Source organism: Gobius niger (assembly GCF_951799975.1).
Source record: "Gobius niger genome assembly, chromosome: 8".
NCBI classification, from domain to species: domain Eukaryota; kingdom Metazoa; phylum Chordata; class Actinopteri; order Gobiiformes; family Gobiidae; genus Gobius; species Gobius niger.
The window spans coordinates 4,279,675-4,298,524 of NC_136859.1; the positions used below are offsets into that span (position 1 = coordinate 4,279,675).

At 41.2% G+C, this 18,850-nt stretch overlaps 1 protein-coding gene across 2 annotated transcripts in view; it reads right to left on the bottom strand.

Moving 5' to 3' along the window:
• The window catches only part of LOC306966293 (zinc finger E-box-binding homeobox 1-like), an 81,413-nt gene that overhangs the window by 56,792 nt on the left and 5,771 nt on the right, over positions 1–18,850 (bottom strand). The window contains exon 1 of one of the 2 annotated variants that reach the window (XM_079561004.1): positions 17,433–17,704. The exons of the other annotated variant lie outside the window; for it this stretch is intronic. Within the exon in view, the coding sequence (XP_079417130.1) occupies positions 17,433–17,448 (16 nt within the window). The 5' untranslated portion in view covers positions 17,449–17,704. Of the gene's footprint in view, positions 1–17,432; positions 17,705–18,850 lie in introns of those variants that run through there. 2 annotated transcript variants of the gene reach the window in all.

Sequence of the window (18,850 nt, forward strand, 5' to 3'; positions counted from 1 at the left end):
CGCAGAGACACAGATATCAAGAAGTGAAACAGGCACACATGAGCGGTCAGTGAAGCAGCAGATGGATGGTTTCCCCTCATCTTTAGACCCTCCATCATGGCACAGTGAGAGAAAAGAAAAATCACATTGTTGACAAGACGTATAATTCATATAATTCTCTAAATACAATCCAAACTGTGGCTTTAATTCACCTTCCTGCTTTAATGCTATGCCATGCTGCCGTAGACAAAGCTAACATGCGCCGTTTAGCTCCAGTAGCGGGTCTTAAACACGGTCAGTCGAGCAGCATTTGTCCTCAGGGAGACGGCCTCGAGCAGAGTCTGCATCGCGCTACGGTTCACTGGGCTAAGCTAGGCTGAAGGAAGCTAGGCAAGAGAAAAGAAAAAGCTAGGTTTAAGGAAGCTAGGCTAGAAGAAGCTAGGAAAAAAGCATGGCCAGAGGAAGCTAGGCGAGAGGAAGCTAGGTTAAAGGAAGCTAGGCTAGAAGAAGCAAGGAAAAAAGCATGGCCAGAGGAAGCTAGGCAAGAGGAAGCTAGGCGAGAGGAAGCTAGGCTGAAGAAAGATAGGCAAGAGGAAGCGAGGCAAGAGGAAGCTAGGCTAAAGGAAGCTAAGCTGAATATAGGCAAGAGGAAGCTAGGCAAAAAGAAGCATGGCCAGAGGAAGCTAGGCTAAAGGAAGCTAGGCTAGAAGAAGCTAGGCAAAAAGAAGCATGGCCAGAGGAAGCTAGGCTTAAGGAAGCTAGACAAGAAGAAGCTAGGTTAAAGAAAGCTAGGCAAGAGGAAGCAAGGCAAGAGGAAGTTAGGCTAGAGCAAGCTAACAATCTCATGTATCTATATAGCATTTCACATGACACTTAGGGGCTACATAAATCCAAGAGATTTCCTAGGCTCGATTAAGAAAACTAAGCTAAAAAAAAGTTAGGAAAAAGGAAGCTAGGCAAGAGGAAGCTAAGCTAAAAGAGTACTGAGCTGGCAATAGCACAGTCTGCATTGAGATGGATCTGGATGCAGCAAGTGGAGGGGAACGTGTTCAGTGGAGCTCCTGGACATGATGTCACCTCTGGAGGACAACGCTAGCATAAACTAATCGAAACTAACCCTAATTCAAATAAATGTTGGGGGAAAAGTTGACCTGACATCGTTTTCCTTTTTTGAGATTGATTTGATTTGATAGTCCTGTATATTTTCCATAATCGTAATAGTAAAATCTACACTTATTTAAAAAGAAGAAATAAAATCAAATAAACATTGGACTGGGTGGATGAAATGTCTTGCTCAAGGACCCAACAGCAGGTTTGCGAGTGCATTCCTGAATCCCACTGCTGCCTCACGAATAACACAGCCAAGACTCGCATTCACGAATCACTGACGGCAGATGAACATCACACTTGATTCCAGATCCATCTGCAAACACATAGTTGCCCCGTCCATAAAACCGCGGCCTGCAGCGAGGATAATGAGCTCTGGTTTATTCACAGGTGTCTGAGTGAGAAAACAAAACAAAGCACAGCAAACACCTCATTCCAGACCAGAACGGCTCGAACACAATCCACGGACTCGTACACGAGGCTCGGGACGAAGGCAGGGGAGCGCTGCACCGGGAGAAAACCATGAATGAACGTCAAACTTACTCAAATCAGAAGAGCCCAGGACGATCAGGCATGAACTGGGAAGGACCAACATACAGATCAACTACCTTTGAATAAGAGACGTTTTGTTTTATCGGGTTAAACACAATAACTATGGCCTAAAACCACTTCAGCTGCAGTTCTGACTGAAATTTACACAATCTTTCACTCAAAAATTTCCCGCTGGGTCAAATTTAGATTGTAATATCAAAATTTTCCCTGCCTCCCGTAATAAATGACGCAGACCTGATGGTTACCAGGAAGCATGAGTCCGACCTGAACTGAGCTCACACTCTTTTGAATGTGTTAAATGTGTCGCACTTGTGGTGTTCAGTCGAAACAAGCTGCTTGTCAATGGAGCATATGGCGTTGCTGCGCTTGTGTAAAACTATCGGCTCATTTTACAATCGAGTAAAGCTTCTTCACCAAACAAGATAAGATAGAACTTTATTGATCTCACGATGGAGAAGTTCACTTGTTACATCAGCTCTACAGAAACAAGTCGGGAAAATGTGCAATCAAAGAAGAACAGGATAATGTCATACCTTGAAATCTGCTCCCTATTCAACAATCAATTAATCCAGGAAGCTGCTAAAACAATTACCTGTTAATATATATGTTCTGTTGAAAATACAGGCTTTAAAGAGTTTTTAAAAGTACACGCTTTGTCATTAATCATAAAGTAGGAGCTTTAAAGTAAGGCTGAAGGAGGCTAAACTGGAGGAGGCTAGGGTAGATGAGTTAAGGCTAAATGAAGCTAGGTTAAAGGAAGCCAGGCTGAAGGAATCTAGGCTAAAGGACGCTAGGCTACAGGAAGCTAGGCTGAAGGAAGCTAGGCTAAAGGAAGATAGGCTACAGGAAGCTAGGCTGAAGGAAGCTAGGCTAAATGAAGGTAGACCAAAGGAAGCAAGGCTAAAGGAAGCTAGGCTAAAGGAATCTAGGCTGAAGGAAGCTAGGCTAAATGAAGGTAGACCAAAGGAAGCAAGGCTAAAGGAAGCTAGGCTAAAGGAATCTAGGCTAAAGGAAGCTAGGCTAAAGGAAGCCAGGCTGAAGGAAGCAAGGCTAAAGGAAGCTAGGCTAAAGGAAGCTAGGCTAAATGAAGCTAGGATGATGGAAACAAGGCTGAAGGAAGCTAGGCTAAAGGAAGCTAGGCTAAAGGAAGCTAGGCTAAATGAAGCTAGGATGATGGAAACAAGGCTGAAGGAAGCTAGGCTAAAGGAAGCTAGGCTAAAGGAAGCTAGGCTAAAGGAAGCTAGGATGATGGAAACAAGGCTGAAGGAAGCTAGGCTGAAGGAAGCTAGGCTAGAACAGTGGTTCCCCAAATGGAGGTTGGGACCCCTTGGGGGTTCATGAGGCCTTGTGTGGGGATCCCCAAGTGATTTCAAGATGAAATAAAAATGTCACTGTTTTCAATGTTTTTGAGTGTAAAACAGCATCTAATTTGAGAAATCCTTTCAGTTTTATTAAGTATTAACTTGATTTTAACATGTTATTATCAGTGCTAAAGTACCATAAGATGGGGTCCCAGCTAAAAAAGTTTGGGAGATGTTAGGCTAAATGAAACAGGACTAGAAGCTGTCAAAACAATGTACAGTGGGGAAAAAAAGTATTTGGCCAAAATCCAATACAATGTCTATGTGAAACTGACCAAATACTTTTTTCCCCCACTGTACCTGTTAAGACAGCTGTCTGTTAAAATTCAGGCTTTAAAAAGTACAGCCGCTTGGTCACTACGAAGTGAAATACACTCAAATCCTTTATTTTTCCACATGAAAAGTTGCATAATACACCTATAAACTGCAATAAATGTTGATGACAAAACATTCTTCTGCTTAGTTATTTAACCAGCACCGGCGAGAGCACTAAAGCCGCTCCTTCTTCATCTCTTTCTCCCTGCAGCCACATTCATTCAGCAATTACACCGTTTGAACACACGACTCCAAACGGCTTTATTCATCCCACTTTCCTGCGAGAGAGAGTTTCATTTTATGCTGCTCCTCCTCCCGCTGACTGAATCAACGCTGCCCACACTCGCACCAAACTATCAGCTCAATTCATAACATTACATAACAACACAGCAGCAGATGGCCACGTTTACGGAGCCTAAATAGGATGAGTTCATTGTAGAGTTTGTTTCAACTCTCGAATGGAGGAGGCTGTAGACACTTGACACACAGAAGGTCTGGAAACTCTACATTTACTTGATAAAACGTAAACTCTGGCCTGTTTTGATTCCTGTTGAATCCGACAGACTTCCTCTTTCAAAGCAGCTGCAGACCTGACTGGAGCCGGGCCTTGAAACATGTGGATCTGTAAGTGTTTTTCCATACGGCGCAGAGCAGCAGAGCAGGCACGCGGCGATAAGGCCAAAGACGACTCACAAGGACGGCTCACTCCACACAAACGTTTAACGGGAGAAGCGGCGAAGGAAGTTCAGACACGGAGGAAACGTTAGAAATGACAACCTTTCATTGACAGCAGTGAAAGCCGAGAGTCCAGGGGGTTCTGTCATGTTTACAAGCTTAGATCTGGAGACATTGTTTTCTTTATTCTGAACTATTTGAACCGAATCTGCAAACATGGAGGTAGAATAAAGACAAAGTAAGGTCATTTTTGTAATTGAAAAGGAATAATTACACAAGAAGAAGAAGAATCAGCTTCATGACATAGAACAGGTTTTATACCAACAGGTGCAAGTCAGATTTAATGCTTTTTAATGACCAAATGCTATATTTAAATATTTAAAAGCCACAAATGCTGAAGTCCATGTTTCATTTCTAAGGATCTGCAAACATTTCATCGAATAGAGCCAAAAGAATTGGACAAAACAGGAAACTTTTGAGCAAATAAATGTGGTAAATTTCAACCAAAACTGTGAGTGAATATATTTTTCATTTGATAAAAAAAATGATTTAACCAAAAATAGTTTCAGCCTTTTTACAATATACCTTTGACTTGGTGACATTAGTTTGGCCTCTTTGCTGTATTGTCCTGGTTAGTTTATGCTCAAGTGTGAAACATCTAGCCTGGCTAACGGCAGGTACCATGGCCGAAATGTTCACATGGATTTGGGACCAATCACAGAACGAGGAGGGACGGCGAGACGATGACGCGCTATTCGTCATACGGAAGCTTGTAGTTTGTTTATGGATGAAAACAAAACAAAAATGATTTAAGGATCCAACATGACAGCAGCAGACACGACACCATCTTTCAATCAAGCTTTAGACCGTGTTTGAAATAGTTTAGCTTGAAAGTTTACAGCGTGTACGTCATACGTCATCTGATACGATTGGCTGTGGTTACGGCAGACGCATGATAGACATTCAACCCAATAAACGGCTATGGACGATCGTAAACCACACCTCTGCTACGAGAAAATTAGGTATAGAATAAATATCACTTGTGATTTTAGCCTGGCAATAGAAACATCAGAAAGATCAGATTATATGAATATCAGATTATGCTCCTTAGGTGCCATGTCATAATCCTTGGTTCGTTGTAAAGGCACCAACACCTGCCCCCGCCTCCCCCCTACATCCCTGAAAACACCAGTCTCCCTCATAGCAACAGTCATTGGGGCCATGGGAGCTTCTTAAAGAAGTTCAGCAGCAAGACGTCTTCTGAAGTCTGAAATGTCAGAGCTAAACATGTCTGAGACGTCTTCTCAGTTGTGGAGATGTCTGTGACTTCTCTGCGACGTCACCGCTACGTCTCTTTGAGATCTCAGACAGGTCTCGGACACAGTGCAGGAATGTCACAGGTTGAGGACAAGAGATAGTGTTCACGCCACAACTGCCTGACAGCGATGACTCGAGTCTCGAACGAGTCTCCAGGCCAGTGAGATAGGCCCTTTACACTATACTTCTTTCCAACGTTACTGCCTCAGCCCAAATATGATAAAATATTCAAATTTATTAACAGCTACTTTGGATGTTACTTGTGAAAATGTCATTGTAGAACCTGAAACGACCTTTAACAGCAAACTTGTGTCTTGGCTAAAGCTAAAGCTAACTAGTAGCCTGCAGATCTACAGTCGTTTGTTTAACTGTGGCCGCATTACTACACGTGGAATTCACAAAGGAGCTTTCTACAAATCAGATATGGCAACGTTTGGAGGACGAGCCCATGATTTTGAAGAGGTTTTTAATGCAGGCTAATAGTTACCATAGACATGCACTAGCCTAGCACCACAAAACTATTCAAATATAAGGACTGCATGAATTATAAAAGAAAAAAATCTCCAGAAATCAACAACAATCTGGATAACTAGGAAATGAGGCCCTATGTCAAAACTCCTGAAACATCCCTTTAACTTCAATAATTGATATTGATTTATGGGTAAAAGTTCTTACCGTTTGAACAACAGCAATAGATTTTCTTTTTTTCTACTTTAAAACTGACCTTTTGAAAATCCTGATACATCAATGATCCAAAAAAGAAGAACATAAATTAATGTTCCACAGATTATTTTGCTGACAATACATTGAGCTGAAGTTTATAGACTGAGAGTGAAAAACGGTCTGCGATTCTTTCCCTCTCCACAGATGAAACTTTCAGCACGGACATGAATATTCAGAGCAGCTCGACAGAACCCGGTGACTCTGAAACGGGCGGAAGGAACCGAGCTTTACCTGGAGTCGTTTTCACTTCTGTCCAACGCCAGGTTTTGTTATGAGCCTCGGCATCGAAAGCAAAAGCCCCCCACGCCTTTGAGAGTTTGAAATGAGACGATCCAGGACGCGAGAGATGCTTTGTTAATGTCAGAAAAGAAATAGTCAAAGAAGAACATCTCAATATTTCAATCCGTCACAGTGATCCTAAGGCACTGGGGGGACAAAAAAGTCGATACAAAATACAATAATGTGGGACCGGGCTTGAACAAGGAAGATTTATCAAAGGAGAACACAGAGAATGAGGGAAATAATATGTCATGTTGAATTGATTGTGGCTAATTTGTTCCCTTTACTCGTCGGGACTGGAGGGAGAGAGTGCAGCCTCTTAGTTTAAACGCCTTTAAACAGGTTTACAAAAATCTTCCTTCCATCGACTTTAATTAACGGTGCATCTGCAAGAAATGGGAAGTTACGTATAAACCGGGAAACAGCGTCGACTAGGGCTGGGTAACGGTAAACGACAAGAGTCTGGTATCGAAAAAGACGGTATCGGTGCTGCCGGTATCGAACAAAATAAAAGTAAGTAAGTAATCGAAAGCAGGTACTGAAAAGAAATATAAAATCTTTGTATTCATTGTATTGATGCTGTTGGTCATCCACATTTGAAAGTGAAAGACAAGTTAAAAAAAAAATGAAAAAAGTGGGAAAAATTAGGTTTAATTTTTTTTTTTCCACCATTTTTTTGTTGGATATTCAACTCAATTTTGTAACTTTTTTGTAATTTTTTCATAAATTTTTTGTATTTTTTTTTGTAACATTTTTAGCACATTTTTGTTATTTTTTTTCACATTTTGGTTATTTTTTTGTCACATTTTTGTTATTTTTTTGTCACATTTTTTATCAAATATTTGTCATTTTTTGTCAATTTCTTGTGACATTTTTGCCACTTTTTCATCCATTTTTCGTCACTTTTTTGTCAATGTTTTCTCACTTTTTTGTCACATTTCCATCATTGTTTTCGTCTCAGTTTTGTTGTTATTTTCACAGCTTTTTTCCAGAAGCTTTTGGACTGGGGTAAAGCCAAACTGGAGAAAAAGGTGCTCGGTTCAGGTGGGAGTTAAGGGGTTAAAAAAGGAAAAATAGAGAGAAATAATGAAATAAAATGAAAATAAAGAATTAGGGGGTAAATTTGGGGGGGAAAAATAAAAAATTGTGGGAAAATTGGTTGAAAAGTACTTACATTTTTTTTTTTTGAAAAATTAAGGGGAAAAAAGAGAAATGTTTATGGAATTCCCTTGGTTGCTTCACCTCAAACAAACGATGCAAATGTAAAAGAAATTAAATGGAAGGAAAAGGAATAAATCAACATTATTCATCTGTTTTATGGTTCTAAATCATTTAGTTATGGACAAATAATTAAGTATACAATAGGTATCGGAAAAAAGTATTGTTCGGGTATCGGTTTCTCGGGTTTCTCATTTCTGGTAAAACTGCTATTTTCGGGTTTCAATAATCGGGAAGCTGCGTTTATATGACGAAAGACTAAACCAGAATATTAAAGACTACCAATAATAACCGGAAACTTGAGTTCATGTGAACACACTCCAGATTTTACATTGTCCCTGATTTATGTTTATACTTTTAAGGACGTTTTGGCGCATAAACTGTATTTGATTTGACGCAGACACATCTACAGAATCTGAAATGCAAGATCAGAAAACACCAACAGCTCACGGTCGCTAAAAGGACTTTTCACAAATGTCTGCTTTAATACTTTACTGAAGGACAAAACAACGACTCCACTGGATAAAAATCAGGTCCTTTAAAAGCTGCAGCGATTGCCAAAAGTAAAAGACAGACAGTGCTCAGGAGGAACCTCCACCTGGACGCTCTGCCGGCCTCACGTCGGAGTCAGCTGACCGTCATGTGCTTTCAGTTTGAGGCGGACGTTCTGCTAAATGTAGAGCTAATGAAGTCATCACATCTGCTGCAGAGAGAGGCCTTTAAAACTCACTCTGTTCGTCCCGTCACACGAGGAGGAGGAGGAGGAGGAGGAGGAGGAGGAGGAGGAGCTGTGGTGAACATGTGCTGCAGGCTGGAGGTTCTTAAAGGGGAAGTTTAAGTTTTGACCAGAGATGGAAGGATTTGCCAAAATATTCCTCAAGAAATAGTAGCATCACTTTAGTTTGGCTCCAGCTGAAGTAAAAGTAGAGAGCAAAATAGTTACTGAAGTGAAAAAGTACATCATCTTCAAGCTTTTCTCACTTGCTAATAGCAATAAAAATGGATTACACTAGAAGCCCCTCCCCCATATACCCATAAAAGGAGAGTGGGAGACAGACTTCCTGTAGTGTCCTGATGCTAATGAGCGTCACCGTGTCCTGGGGGCAGAAAGTGACAGGACTGTCCCGGTCAGCCATCAGGAACGGCTACAGCACAGCGCACATGCTAACGACGCTAACAGGCTAATGATGGCGCTAACAGGACAAACTCAGTCAGGAGGAACGGCTACTGTGGAGCCGGGATTCACAAACTTGTCTGCCTAAAAACTGCTACACAATAATCCAGGACCTCGACAGCAAAAAAGTTCTTCCTCATTTCTATTTACGGGCAGCAAAACAAATCAAAATGACGCTTTATCATGTATAGAGTTCGGGAATGTGACGTCATACCACTAAGCATTATGGGATTAGCAGCAATTGTAAACTAATGGAGATTTTAGAAGTTAAAATACTGGAGTTATTGTTCACATTAAAACACTTGTGTTATATTTATTTACCAGCAGTAACTCAGCAGGTAACAGAGCTGTTCCACAGCTATTTTCTCCACTTTATAAACTGTTTTTAGCTAATGTTAGTCAATGGAAATGTATGCTAACAGCTGCAAAGATGGCCGATCTCCATGGTAACTGTAGACTTTCCCGAACTCTATTATGTTTTTTTGTTCGCAATAACAATGATGCCTTTAATCTGTAAAGCACTTTGCGTTACAACTTTGTATGAGCACTTTATAAATAAAGTTTTGATTTGATTGAACGATGATGCAGCGATATTATTGCAAACCAGAAATATGTAAAAATGTACTGAATTTTTTTTCCCTCCCCACATTTATTTAACCAATCCCGCCACCCCATTTTCCATTTTTTTTCTCAATATTTTCTATAATGTTCCCACATTTTTCACCTATTTTTTTTTTTGCTCTCATTATTGTCCCTTTTTTCCTTTTTTTTCTCCAAATTCTCTCGCGAATTTTCACCCTCTTTTTTCCCAATTTTACCTTTTTTTTCTCATTACTTTCTGTCTCTTTGTCAGTTTTTCCCATTTTATCCCACATTTGTTAACATTGCATATCTTCCAAACAGCCGCTCCGATATGATCCTGTATACGATATACTGCCCTCCTCTACAGTGCTGTTTGTTCCTTTTTATTCCATCTTCAAATCACCATCATACCCCTGACCAAGGCTTCACGAACCCCCAGGAGGACCCAACCCTCACTTTGTGAACCCCTGCACTACAGCACAAGCAGCACAATGCACACTACAAAAAGTAATTAACTAAATTAGTATAAACATCTCAATTTGAGCACAATAATCCAAATTTTAGTTGTTTTGACTAGTTAAGAAGTTCTTGGGCATTTGTCCGAGATTATTTCACTTGTTCTGAGATGTTTCTGACTCGTTTCAATACATTTCGTCCTTATTTCAGGTCATTTTCTTTGCCAATGGGGTAAGAAAATTGGTCTTATCTCATTGGCAATTTTACTTTCTTATTTCAAGCGAGATTTACCCTAGAACTGGTCTGAAATGTCCTCAAACAAGCAAAGTAAACTTGGTCTGATCAGGAAAAATATCTAAATTAGCAAAAAACGCTCAAAACAAGATATATTTCCTCAATTCAAGTCATTTAAGACAATGCTTGATATTTATTCTATCAGGGTAAAGCACTGGGTCTTGTTATTATCCGCAGTATTTTCAATTAGAAAACAGCAGCATCCGCAGTCCCCACATGACTTCAGAGCTCACGCACCTCGAGGCGACCGACAGCGAGAAAGAGTCCACTCAGTTTGACGAAACAAGCTCGATATCATTCTTCCACATCTCTTTTTCCAACACTCACTCTGTAAATCACAGCTTTTCAGCTTCATCTCTCTCCAGATACTCACCAAATACTAAAGTTCTCAATAATACTTCATCTCAGTCTAATCAAAGCCACTAGATGGTTGGAATAAGCAGATCGCAAAGTGTGCAAATATTGAGTATGGAACAGTTTGAATAAAGAAAAGAAGAGATCGTTTTCAGTGAAAGGCATTTTCTCCAATCAGAATAATCGAGCCTCGCTGCTGACCAATCACAAGAGGCCGCAGGAGGATCAAGTCTGTCTGCTCTGCTGTCGCTATAAACAAACTCCACGTGCGTCTCCGGGCTGAGCAAACTGCAAACTATTCTCTCCACTATAACACTGAGTCACAGAATAATGATTTCCTGTGGAGCCGATCTGCTCATCGCCGTAAGCGCGGATCATTGCACTGTATTAAGCTGCGACTAAATGTCACACAGACAGTTTTTGACGTAATTATGAGTCGGATATTCTAAAAACAAGCAGAGTATTGCAGCTTGTGATTCAGAGAGCACTTTAATGGAGCTGAATAGGGAGAAAGAGTGAGATTGCGCCACATTTATTGAGAATGATTAAAACGATGCTATGCTATCGAACTGATCCACAGATGCTGTACTTAAAGCAGCACTAAGTAACTTGTTTACCTTAATAAATCCTTTCCGTAGTCCCTCTGGGGGTAATACAAGTGTTAATGGGATGATTGGGGGGTCTTTTATCTCCCCCCTGGTGCAACTTTCCTGCCCCAATACACACTAATGGAATCAAAACGAAGAAGCTAACAGGCTAACGGGCAAAGCTAACTGCGGGCTAGCGCCACTTTAAACAGTATTTACAGGGCTGGGACAAAATATCGGATCGGATTTGAATTGCAATTTTGTTTGTACCTTTTTGTGCTGCAATACTAAGTATCGACACGTTTTCAAGTATCGCAATACTTTCTATACTTGTGTTTGGAGGCATTTTTATCCTGCACTGCTTTATTTTCCAGTAACAGCACTTTACATTTTGTGTTAATGCACTTTTCGATCTTAACACTTGAATAACTGTCAAATGTCATTGGGTTTGCAAACTTTAGACACATGACTGTCTGTGACAGCTTGTGATTCAGAGAGCATTTTAATGGAGCTGAATAGGGAGAAAGAGTGTGAGAGCGCCATATTTATTTGAGAATGATTAAAACTATGCTATGCTATCGAACTACTCCACAGATGCTGTACTTAAAGCAGCACTAAGTAACTTGTTTACCTTAATAAATCCTTTCCGTCATCCCTCTGGGGGTAATACAATTGTTAATGGGATGATTTTAGGGTCTTTCATCTCCCCCTGGTGTCTCTGACCAGAAAAGCACAATTGTAACTTCGCAGCACCGGGTCGGAGTCACCAATACACACTAATAGAATCACCTAGAAGAAGCTAACAGGCTAACAGGCAAAGCTAACTGTGGGCTAGCACCACTTAAACAGTATTTACAGCCAAGTTTGAGTGAAATAAATGATCTCCATTGTGTAATTGGATGAACAATATCCCTCTGTCCCTTTGTCTTTACTGTCAGCGTAGTATTTACTCTCACGGACAATTAATGAGCAAAAAACCATAACATGCTACGACACCTGCAGTGGCGCTTATGCCTCAAGGGGCAAGAGTTACTTAGTACTTAGTAGGGCTCTACTGGATTATTTTAATATGATTACCCTACATATTTAACACGATGTCTTACGAGGTCATCATGTGCACTTAGAAATGTGGACAACCATTTTTTTTTTTAATCTGTGTTCAGGACCCCCTTGAAAAATGAAAATTGTGCTGCAAATATGAAATGCCTCTTTGCTTCTTACAGATTTGTATGTTGTGGCTGCATGAATCTGAAATGTAATAACTGAGCGCCGTGATGTTGAACAGCAGTTTTAGAAGCTTGTATGCAGCTCAAGGCTCAGTCTAAATCAAAGAGGAATATGGACGTGGTTGGTTTAGTAAAATACCATAATAACACCTGCCATCGGAGCGGCTGTGCCCACCCCCGGCCAACGACAACAGTAATAAGAGCGAGGCTGTTTGTCCAGGCCCTGACAGGTATTTATAGGCGCTGCGTAGAGGAAGAACTGCTGACACTCAAGACTGCGACGACACGGACATAACCGACGGGAGACATCGCACTGCACGGCTACAAAAGACTCACGGTAAACGGCAACGGGACACCGTGAAGAGCCACTGAGCCAGATGGAAAAATGCAGAATATCCTGGCAAGTGCTCAGGTTAGATTTAAGGTTTGAAAATCATGTCCAGAAGAAGAAGAAAAAAAGACTAAACTTACACGAGAATTTTTTCATACACAAGACCCCATGAAGACAGGCTAAAACGCTACGTACAGAGGATTTAAGCTAGCACCGCCGAATAATTGCAGTTTTTGCGATTTGCTAAGGATTCCAATTGTGAAGCCCAAACCTTTTGCTAAAGTTTGAATAGGTTTGGTATAATATTGGTTTCCAACTTACTCTAGTAGTGGATTGAGTAAAGGATAGTCAGTTCGAACCTCAGTTAAAGCAGAACAACGTAACTTCTGGGGGTTATACAAGTGTTAATGGGATGATTGGACGGTCTTTCATTTCCCCCCCGGTGTCTCTGGCCTGCAAAACCACACTTGCAGCTCTCCTGCACCGGGTTAGAGGTGCAATACACACTAATGGAATCACGAAGAAGAAGCTAACAGGCTAACAGGAAAAGCTAACTGTGGGCTAGCACCACTTAAACAGTATTTACAGCCAGGTTAGAGTGAAATAAATTATTTCCATTGTGTAATTGGATGAACAATATCCCTCTGTCCCTTTGTCTTTTCTGTCAGCGTAGTATTTACTCTCACGGACAATTACTGAGTAAAAAACTGCAACATGCTAGGACACCTGCAGTCGCTTATGGCCTCTAGGGGCATGAGTTACTTAGTTCTGACTCTTCTTCCATGTTACTGCAGGATGTGTGGCTCATAGTGTTGTCAAACCTGTTTTCAATACTATGGACAAAACTTGATACACCAACATATTATTATCCTTATTTGAGAGTTGGGTAACTTTCAAGTCAAAATGATTGAAATGTTAATGTTATTGTGTTTTGTGCAGTGTGACCGAGAGGCTCTTTAAGGTGAACAGTTCGAACCGGATCTCAATTGTGAAAAGAGCCAGAACATTGTTTTTCAGTCCCCAGAAGTCGCCTGAAAGAACACAAGAATCAGCCCAACAACGGAGTGGGCGACACAAGTTAAAGATTTTTGCACTAAAGTCGAAGCTAAATGCACTAAAAATGATGGGACTGTTATCTGGCATTCACTTATTATTGAATCCACTGAAAATCCCTTGAGCAGCATCATTTACCCGCCTCCCAGTGAGACCGATGAGAGTCACTGAACAGCGCTGGTGTCTCTAATATTAGTTATTATAAGCTTCTTAATCGTTAACTTCCTACTTGAGCCTTTATTTCTCAGACAGAGTAATTTCCCAAACCAGGAGGTGACTGGAACGGTCTAACACTCCGTCAGATGGAAGACCTGAGTGATTTCGCGTCATCCTGGAGGTTTGAGGAGTCCGCTTTAAATCAAGTGTAGTTTATAAATAGCCGGGGCAGAGGTCAGGAGTGCATTAGATTTGCTGCTCTGTATCTGCCTGTTATAACGGGACATGACACACTCCTGGCCTCGCTTTCTCTCCGTGTAAACATGCTGAGACCGTCAAATGTCACTCCTGTACGCGCTTTACATGTGACGTCGCGGTAAAGCCTTACAGTTAGTATTTTATCCTTTGTCTTTATTTTCATTGCAAATGCTTTTCCCGACTAGCCACTAGCATCGTCCCCAGAAAGATCAGACACGAAATCTTGTATCTAGACAAATTAATGGAAAAGGACAAAACTAGTGATGGGATTTACGGCTCTTTACTGGGAGCCGAGTCTTTGGGATCCTTTCATTTCAACAGACTGGCTCTTTTTAATGTAAAGTTTTCATAATGCCAGCCAGATAACTACATATCTCTCTAAGATGCGATCGATATAAGGCTCTTTTTTTTATTAAATCCATCTAAAATTACACTGGGACTGATATTTACGCTGTTTGTGAATAAAATCTTGCGCCACAACTGATAAAAAGAGGCTCATTTTCAGTGCATTTAGCTTCGACTTCGGTCCAAAAAGCTTTCACTTGTGTGGCCTGCTCCATTGTCTTGTGTTGAAAACAAGATCCGGCTCTTTTCACAATTGAGCTCTGGTTCAAACCGTTCACCTTAAAGGAATAGGCCACTGTTTATGTTCCTACCTGAGCTTAGACGAGTTCATTTGTACCTGTCTGGCCTTCAACAGTGCCCTCAGCACAGACGGCGTTAGCATTTAGCCTCTCCTTCTCTCCTCTATACGAAATATGGCTACATGAAGTGCTACACGATCCAAGTATAGTTACACAAAATTAAACAATGTGGATTTTCTAAGCGGATAAAAAGGGGAACTATATTGTAAGGCGTAATAATACAAGGAGTACTTCGACATCCGCGCAGTAATATCTTCACTTTACTGTGCGGACGTGGAAGAGCTTGGTAGCTTCTATCTTCACCTGGTTTGGAGCTACAGAGGAGGAGAGGCTAAATGCTAACGCCGTCTGTGCTGTGTTTACGTGACTGAGGACACACGTGAAGACCAGACAGGTACAAATGAACTCATCTAAGCTCAGGTAAGAACATATCTCAGTATGTAAAAACGGTGGCCTGTTCCTTTAAAATATCCAAATATCACAACCGCCAATAATAACAACTCTCTCTTTTTAGAAAGTTTAATATAAAATACAAGGTCGCAGTGACAACAGGTTAGGCTGAATAATGAACAAATTCATAAAGGTGATTTGTGGACCTTTGGAGGTTCCTCTGCAGTACCTGAGGACCCCCAGAGGACCCGAAACCCACTTTGGGAACCAATATTTTAAACCATGCAGCTTGGTAGCTTCTATCTTCACCTGGTTTGGAGCTATAGAGGAGGAGAGGCTAAATGCTAACGCCGTCTGTGCTGTGTTTACGTGACTGAGGACACGCGTGACGACCAGACAGGTACAAATTAACTCGTCTAAGTTAAGGTAGGAACATATCTCAGTATGTAAAAACGGTGGACTATTCCTTTAAAGAGCATCATGAGCGTCACTAGTTTTTAGTCTTGTGTGTTTCTAGAATTGTAAAAGCTGCAAACTTTACTTTATTATCATCTGTTTCTTTGAATTCTTTGACAGAGTAAGCAACAAATACCATTGTCAAAGAGTCAATACTGTGACACAAAAACACTGTAATTCCAATAGCTGTTAGACAATAACGTGATAGGAGTGAGGGAATACTAATTACTATCATTGTTAATATCGTCGTACTGCAGTATAATAACAAACTGCCACTTCATTTGTATTCATTTACAGAACAAAAATCTTTCTGCCACAATAATAAGCCACAGTAAAACATAAACAGTAGATGCAGGGCTCCAGACTAACAGTCAGGTTTGTTGCACTGGGTCACCGGGTCACACTTTTGGTGCAAAACCTAACCACTTAACCCCCGCCGAAACCAAGCACATTTCCTCCAGTCTGGCTGTGCTCAAATCTAAAAGCTTCTTGAAAAAAAAGTGTCAACACAGCCACAAAAACGAGGATGAAACGAAACTAAAAACTCACGAAAGAGTGACAAAAACGCAGCAACAATGCATTGGCCTTAGCTTTCAAATGAGGCACTACACTAGGGCTGAAACAACTAATCGATTAATCGACAACAAATCGATTACTAAAATAGTTGTCAACTATTCCAGTAATCGATTAATCGTTTTCTAGTAAACACAGACTAAAATTGAGCAAAAAAGACATGACAATTATGTATTTTGGATGAAAACCTACTTTGTTTTTTAAAGTTAGTGTCTGCAGTGTTTTGTACATCGTAAATTTCATAAATATCTGTCTTTGTCTCGTCCAATCAGAAAGCAGAATTAGCATAAAGAGCCTCCTACAAACGTTTACTTTAAGTTTACTCCATCCACGTGTCCTCAAACGGTGCCACTTTATCTTATGTGATAAATAATTGAAAAAAATGCAATTTCCATGCACCTTTCACAGCCAAGCGATTAATCGATTAATCGTAAAAATAATCGGTCGATTAATCGATTACCAAAATAATCGTTAGTTGCAGCCCTACACTACACTGTTGCTTTCCAGTCGATACTTTTATACTGTTTACATATTTCAAACTATCTTACAATAAACATGAGTCCTCTAAAACCTTCCTGTCTTTGTACGCAGTAATCTGTAAACTACAACCTTCATAATACATTTCTTTGCAACACTATTTATAAGCTGAACATTCATTCCAGTCGCCTGAATAATTTCCAGCACGCAAAACTCAAAAAATATGATCGTGGTGAGGCTTATAGGTCAGAATATGAAACCTGCACGGAGGGGAGTGCGCATGAATCACTACACCTTGTGCCATTTTTTTGCTCGCACGCCCCACCGCTCTGGCTCAGGGACGCTCACCAATCACCACTTACTTCAACATTAACCTCGAATAAACCCGGCGCGGAACCATCTGCACGCCGTAATCTGTTTACAGGAGCCGAGGCGGGGGGTGAAATCTCCTAAAAATGTACCTTTATAGGCGTTGCATCACCTTGCAACCACCTGGAGGATGAGCGGTCCATCCAGTGCACGGCCGAGCAACCCCGCCTCTACTGCAGCAGCACAAGCAAAAGGCACCGACTGACCGCCATTCCCTTCCGCCCGCTCACAGCAAATTGTATAACGAGTTAGCGCAACACAATGGAGGGAAAGGAGAGGTTTTGGTGCTAAAAGGGAGACCTGCTGTAGCGCGGGGAGAGGTGGGGGTACGCAGCAGCGGCTAAAGCACACGCTCGGCTGCTTTTACGCACACGTATATGGCCACAATAAACGGGCTAGCCATCAAAAGAGGGGGGGATAAGGAAAAAAAAAGCACGCTGCACAATCCCGCGAGAGTAACACAAGCATCATCCTTTTGCTAAAGCGGCGCTACTAGCAGCAAAATCATCAACATTGTGTAGCCTACCTGCACAAGTGGACATTTGGAGACGCTTTTCCCCCACCCCCCTCGGTTTCTGTTGCTTTCGGAGTGGATAATACTGCCAAACCGAGGGCGTCCCGTTAGCTCCTCCGCACACGTAGCGTCAGGTGTGATATAAGCCCCCTTCGTTGTCCCGTTATACGCGTTCAGGTAAACATGATGATGGGAGAAAGAGGGAGGAGAGGGAGGAGACCGGCTGCGCGCATAGTCACCGTCGTGGCGTCAGCAGCAGCAGCGGCGGCGGCAGCAACAACAAACAGGAGGAAAAGTAGCAGCGACTACATTAAAGAAAACGTGCTAATGGCTGTTGCTTCTCCCCTCTTTAGCCTCTCAGTACCCACGCTGACACGCATAAAGGGAGCCCCCCACTCGAGCGCATTTATTGTAGGAGCACTTTTGGATTGGCTAATGTGACCCGTGTGAGCGCGCGGGGACAGGTGGTGACGAGCCAATGAGGAGCGCGGATTTATAGCATGAAAAGTAATGCATAACGGAGTTTAACATACGGCAGGTGTTCGCTGCACCATCAGGAAGCGTTCAAAAACAAACTTGTGGACGATTAGACCCCGGAATATTGTTGCGTAACGGTGTAACAAGCCAGATATGCGGTTGTGACGAAAGCAAAAGGCACCCACGTCCAAAGCATTACGTATTCAACATGTAACCCACGACAGATGGTGCTTTCAAACGCTAAAATACGCATTTCTGTATTCAAATAGGCAAGTTTTAGTAGATTCACAAACTTAATGAGCAAATATGTTCAATGACAGCATGAATAATAGTCTTTTGTTATTAAAACTTAGCCAAAACACGTGGGAAATGCAACAAAGTCCGAATTATTTGTAGCCAGGTGACTTTCAAATAGCAATAAATGAAGCCAACACATTAAAAAGCCTCAAGACAATCAAAGTTTTATGTTTAAATTATATTTCAGCTAAATAATCAGATTTATTTCGGGAAATTCCACAGTTACCATGGAGATCCACCATCTTTGCAGCTGTTAGCATACATTTCCATTGACTAACATTAGCAAAAAACAGAATAAAAATTGAGGAAATTAGCCGTGAAACAACTCCGTTAGCTGCTAAGCTACATCTAAGACACTGTGGTGTCCAAGTGTTTTAATGTGAACAATAACTCCAGTATGTAAACTTTTAAAATCTCCATTAATTTACAATTGCTGCTAATCCCATAAAGCTTAGCGATGTAGCAACTTTGTAGCGGAAAACAAACAGGCTAAAATACGCATTTCTGAATAAAACACGCACGTTTTAGTGGATTCCCAAACTTTATGAGCAAATATGTTCAATAACAGCATAAATAATTGTCTTTTATTATTAAAACTTAGCCAAAACACGTGGGAAAAGCAACAAAGTCTGAATTATTTGTAGCCAGGTGACTTT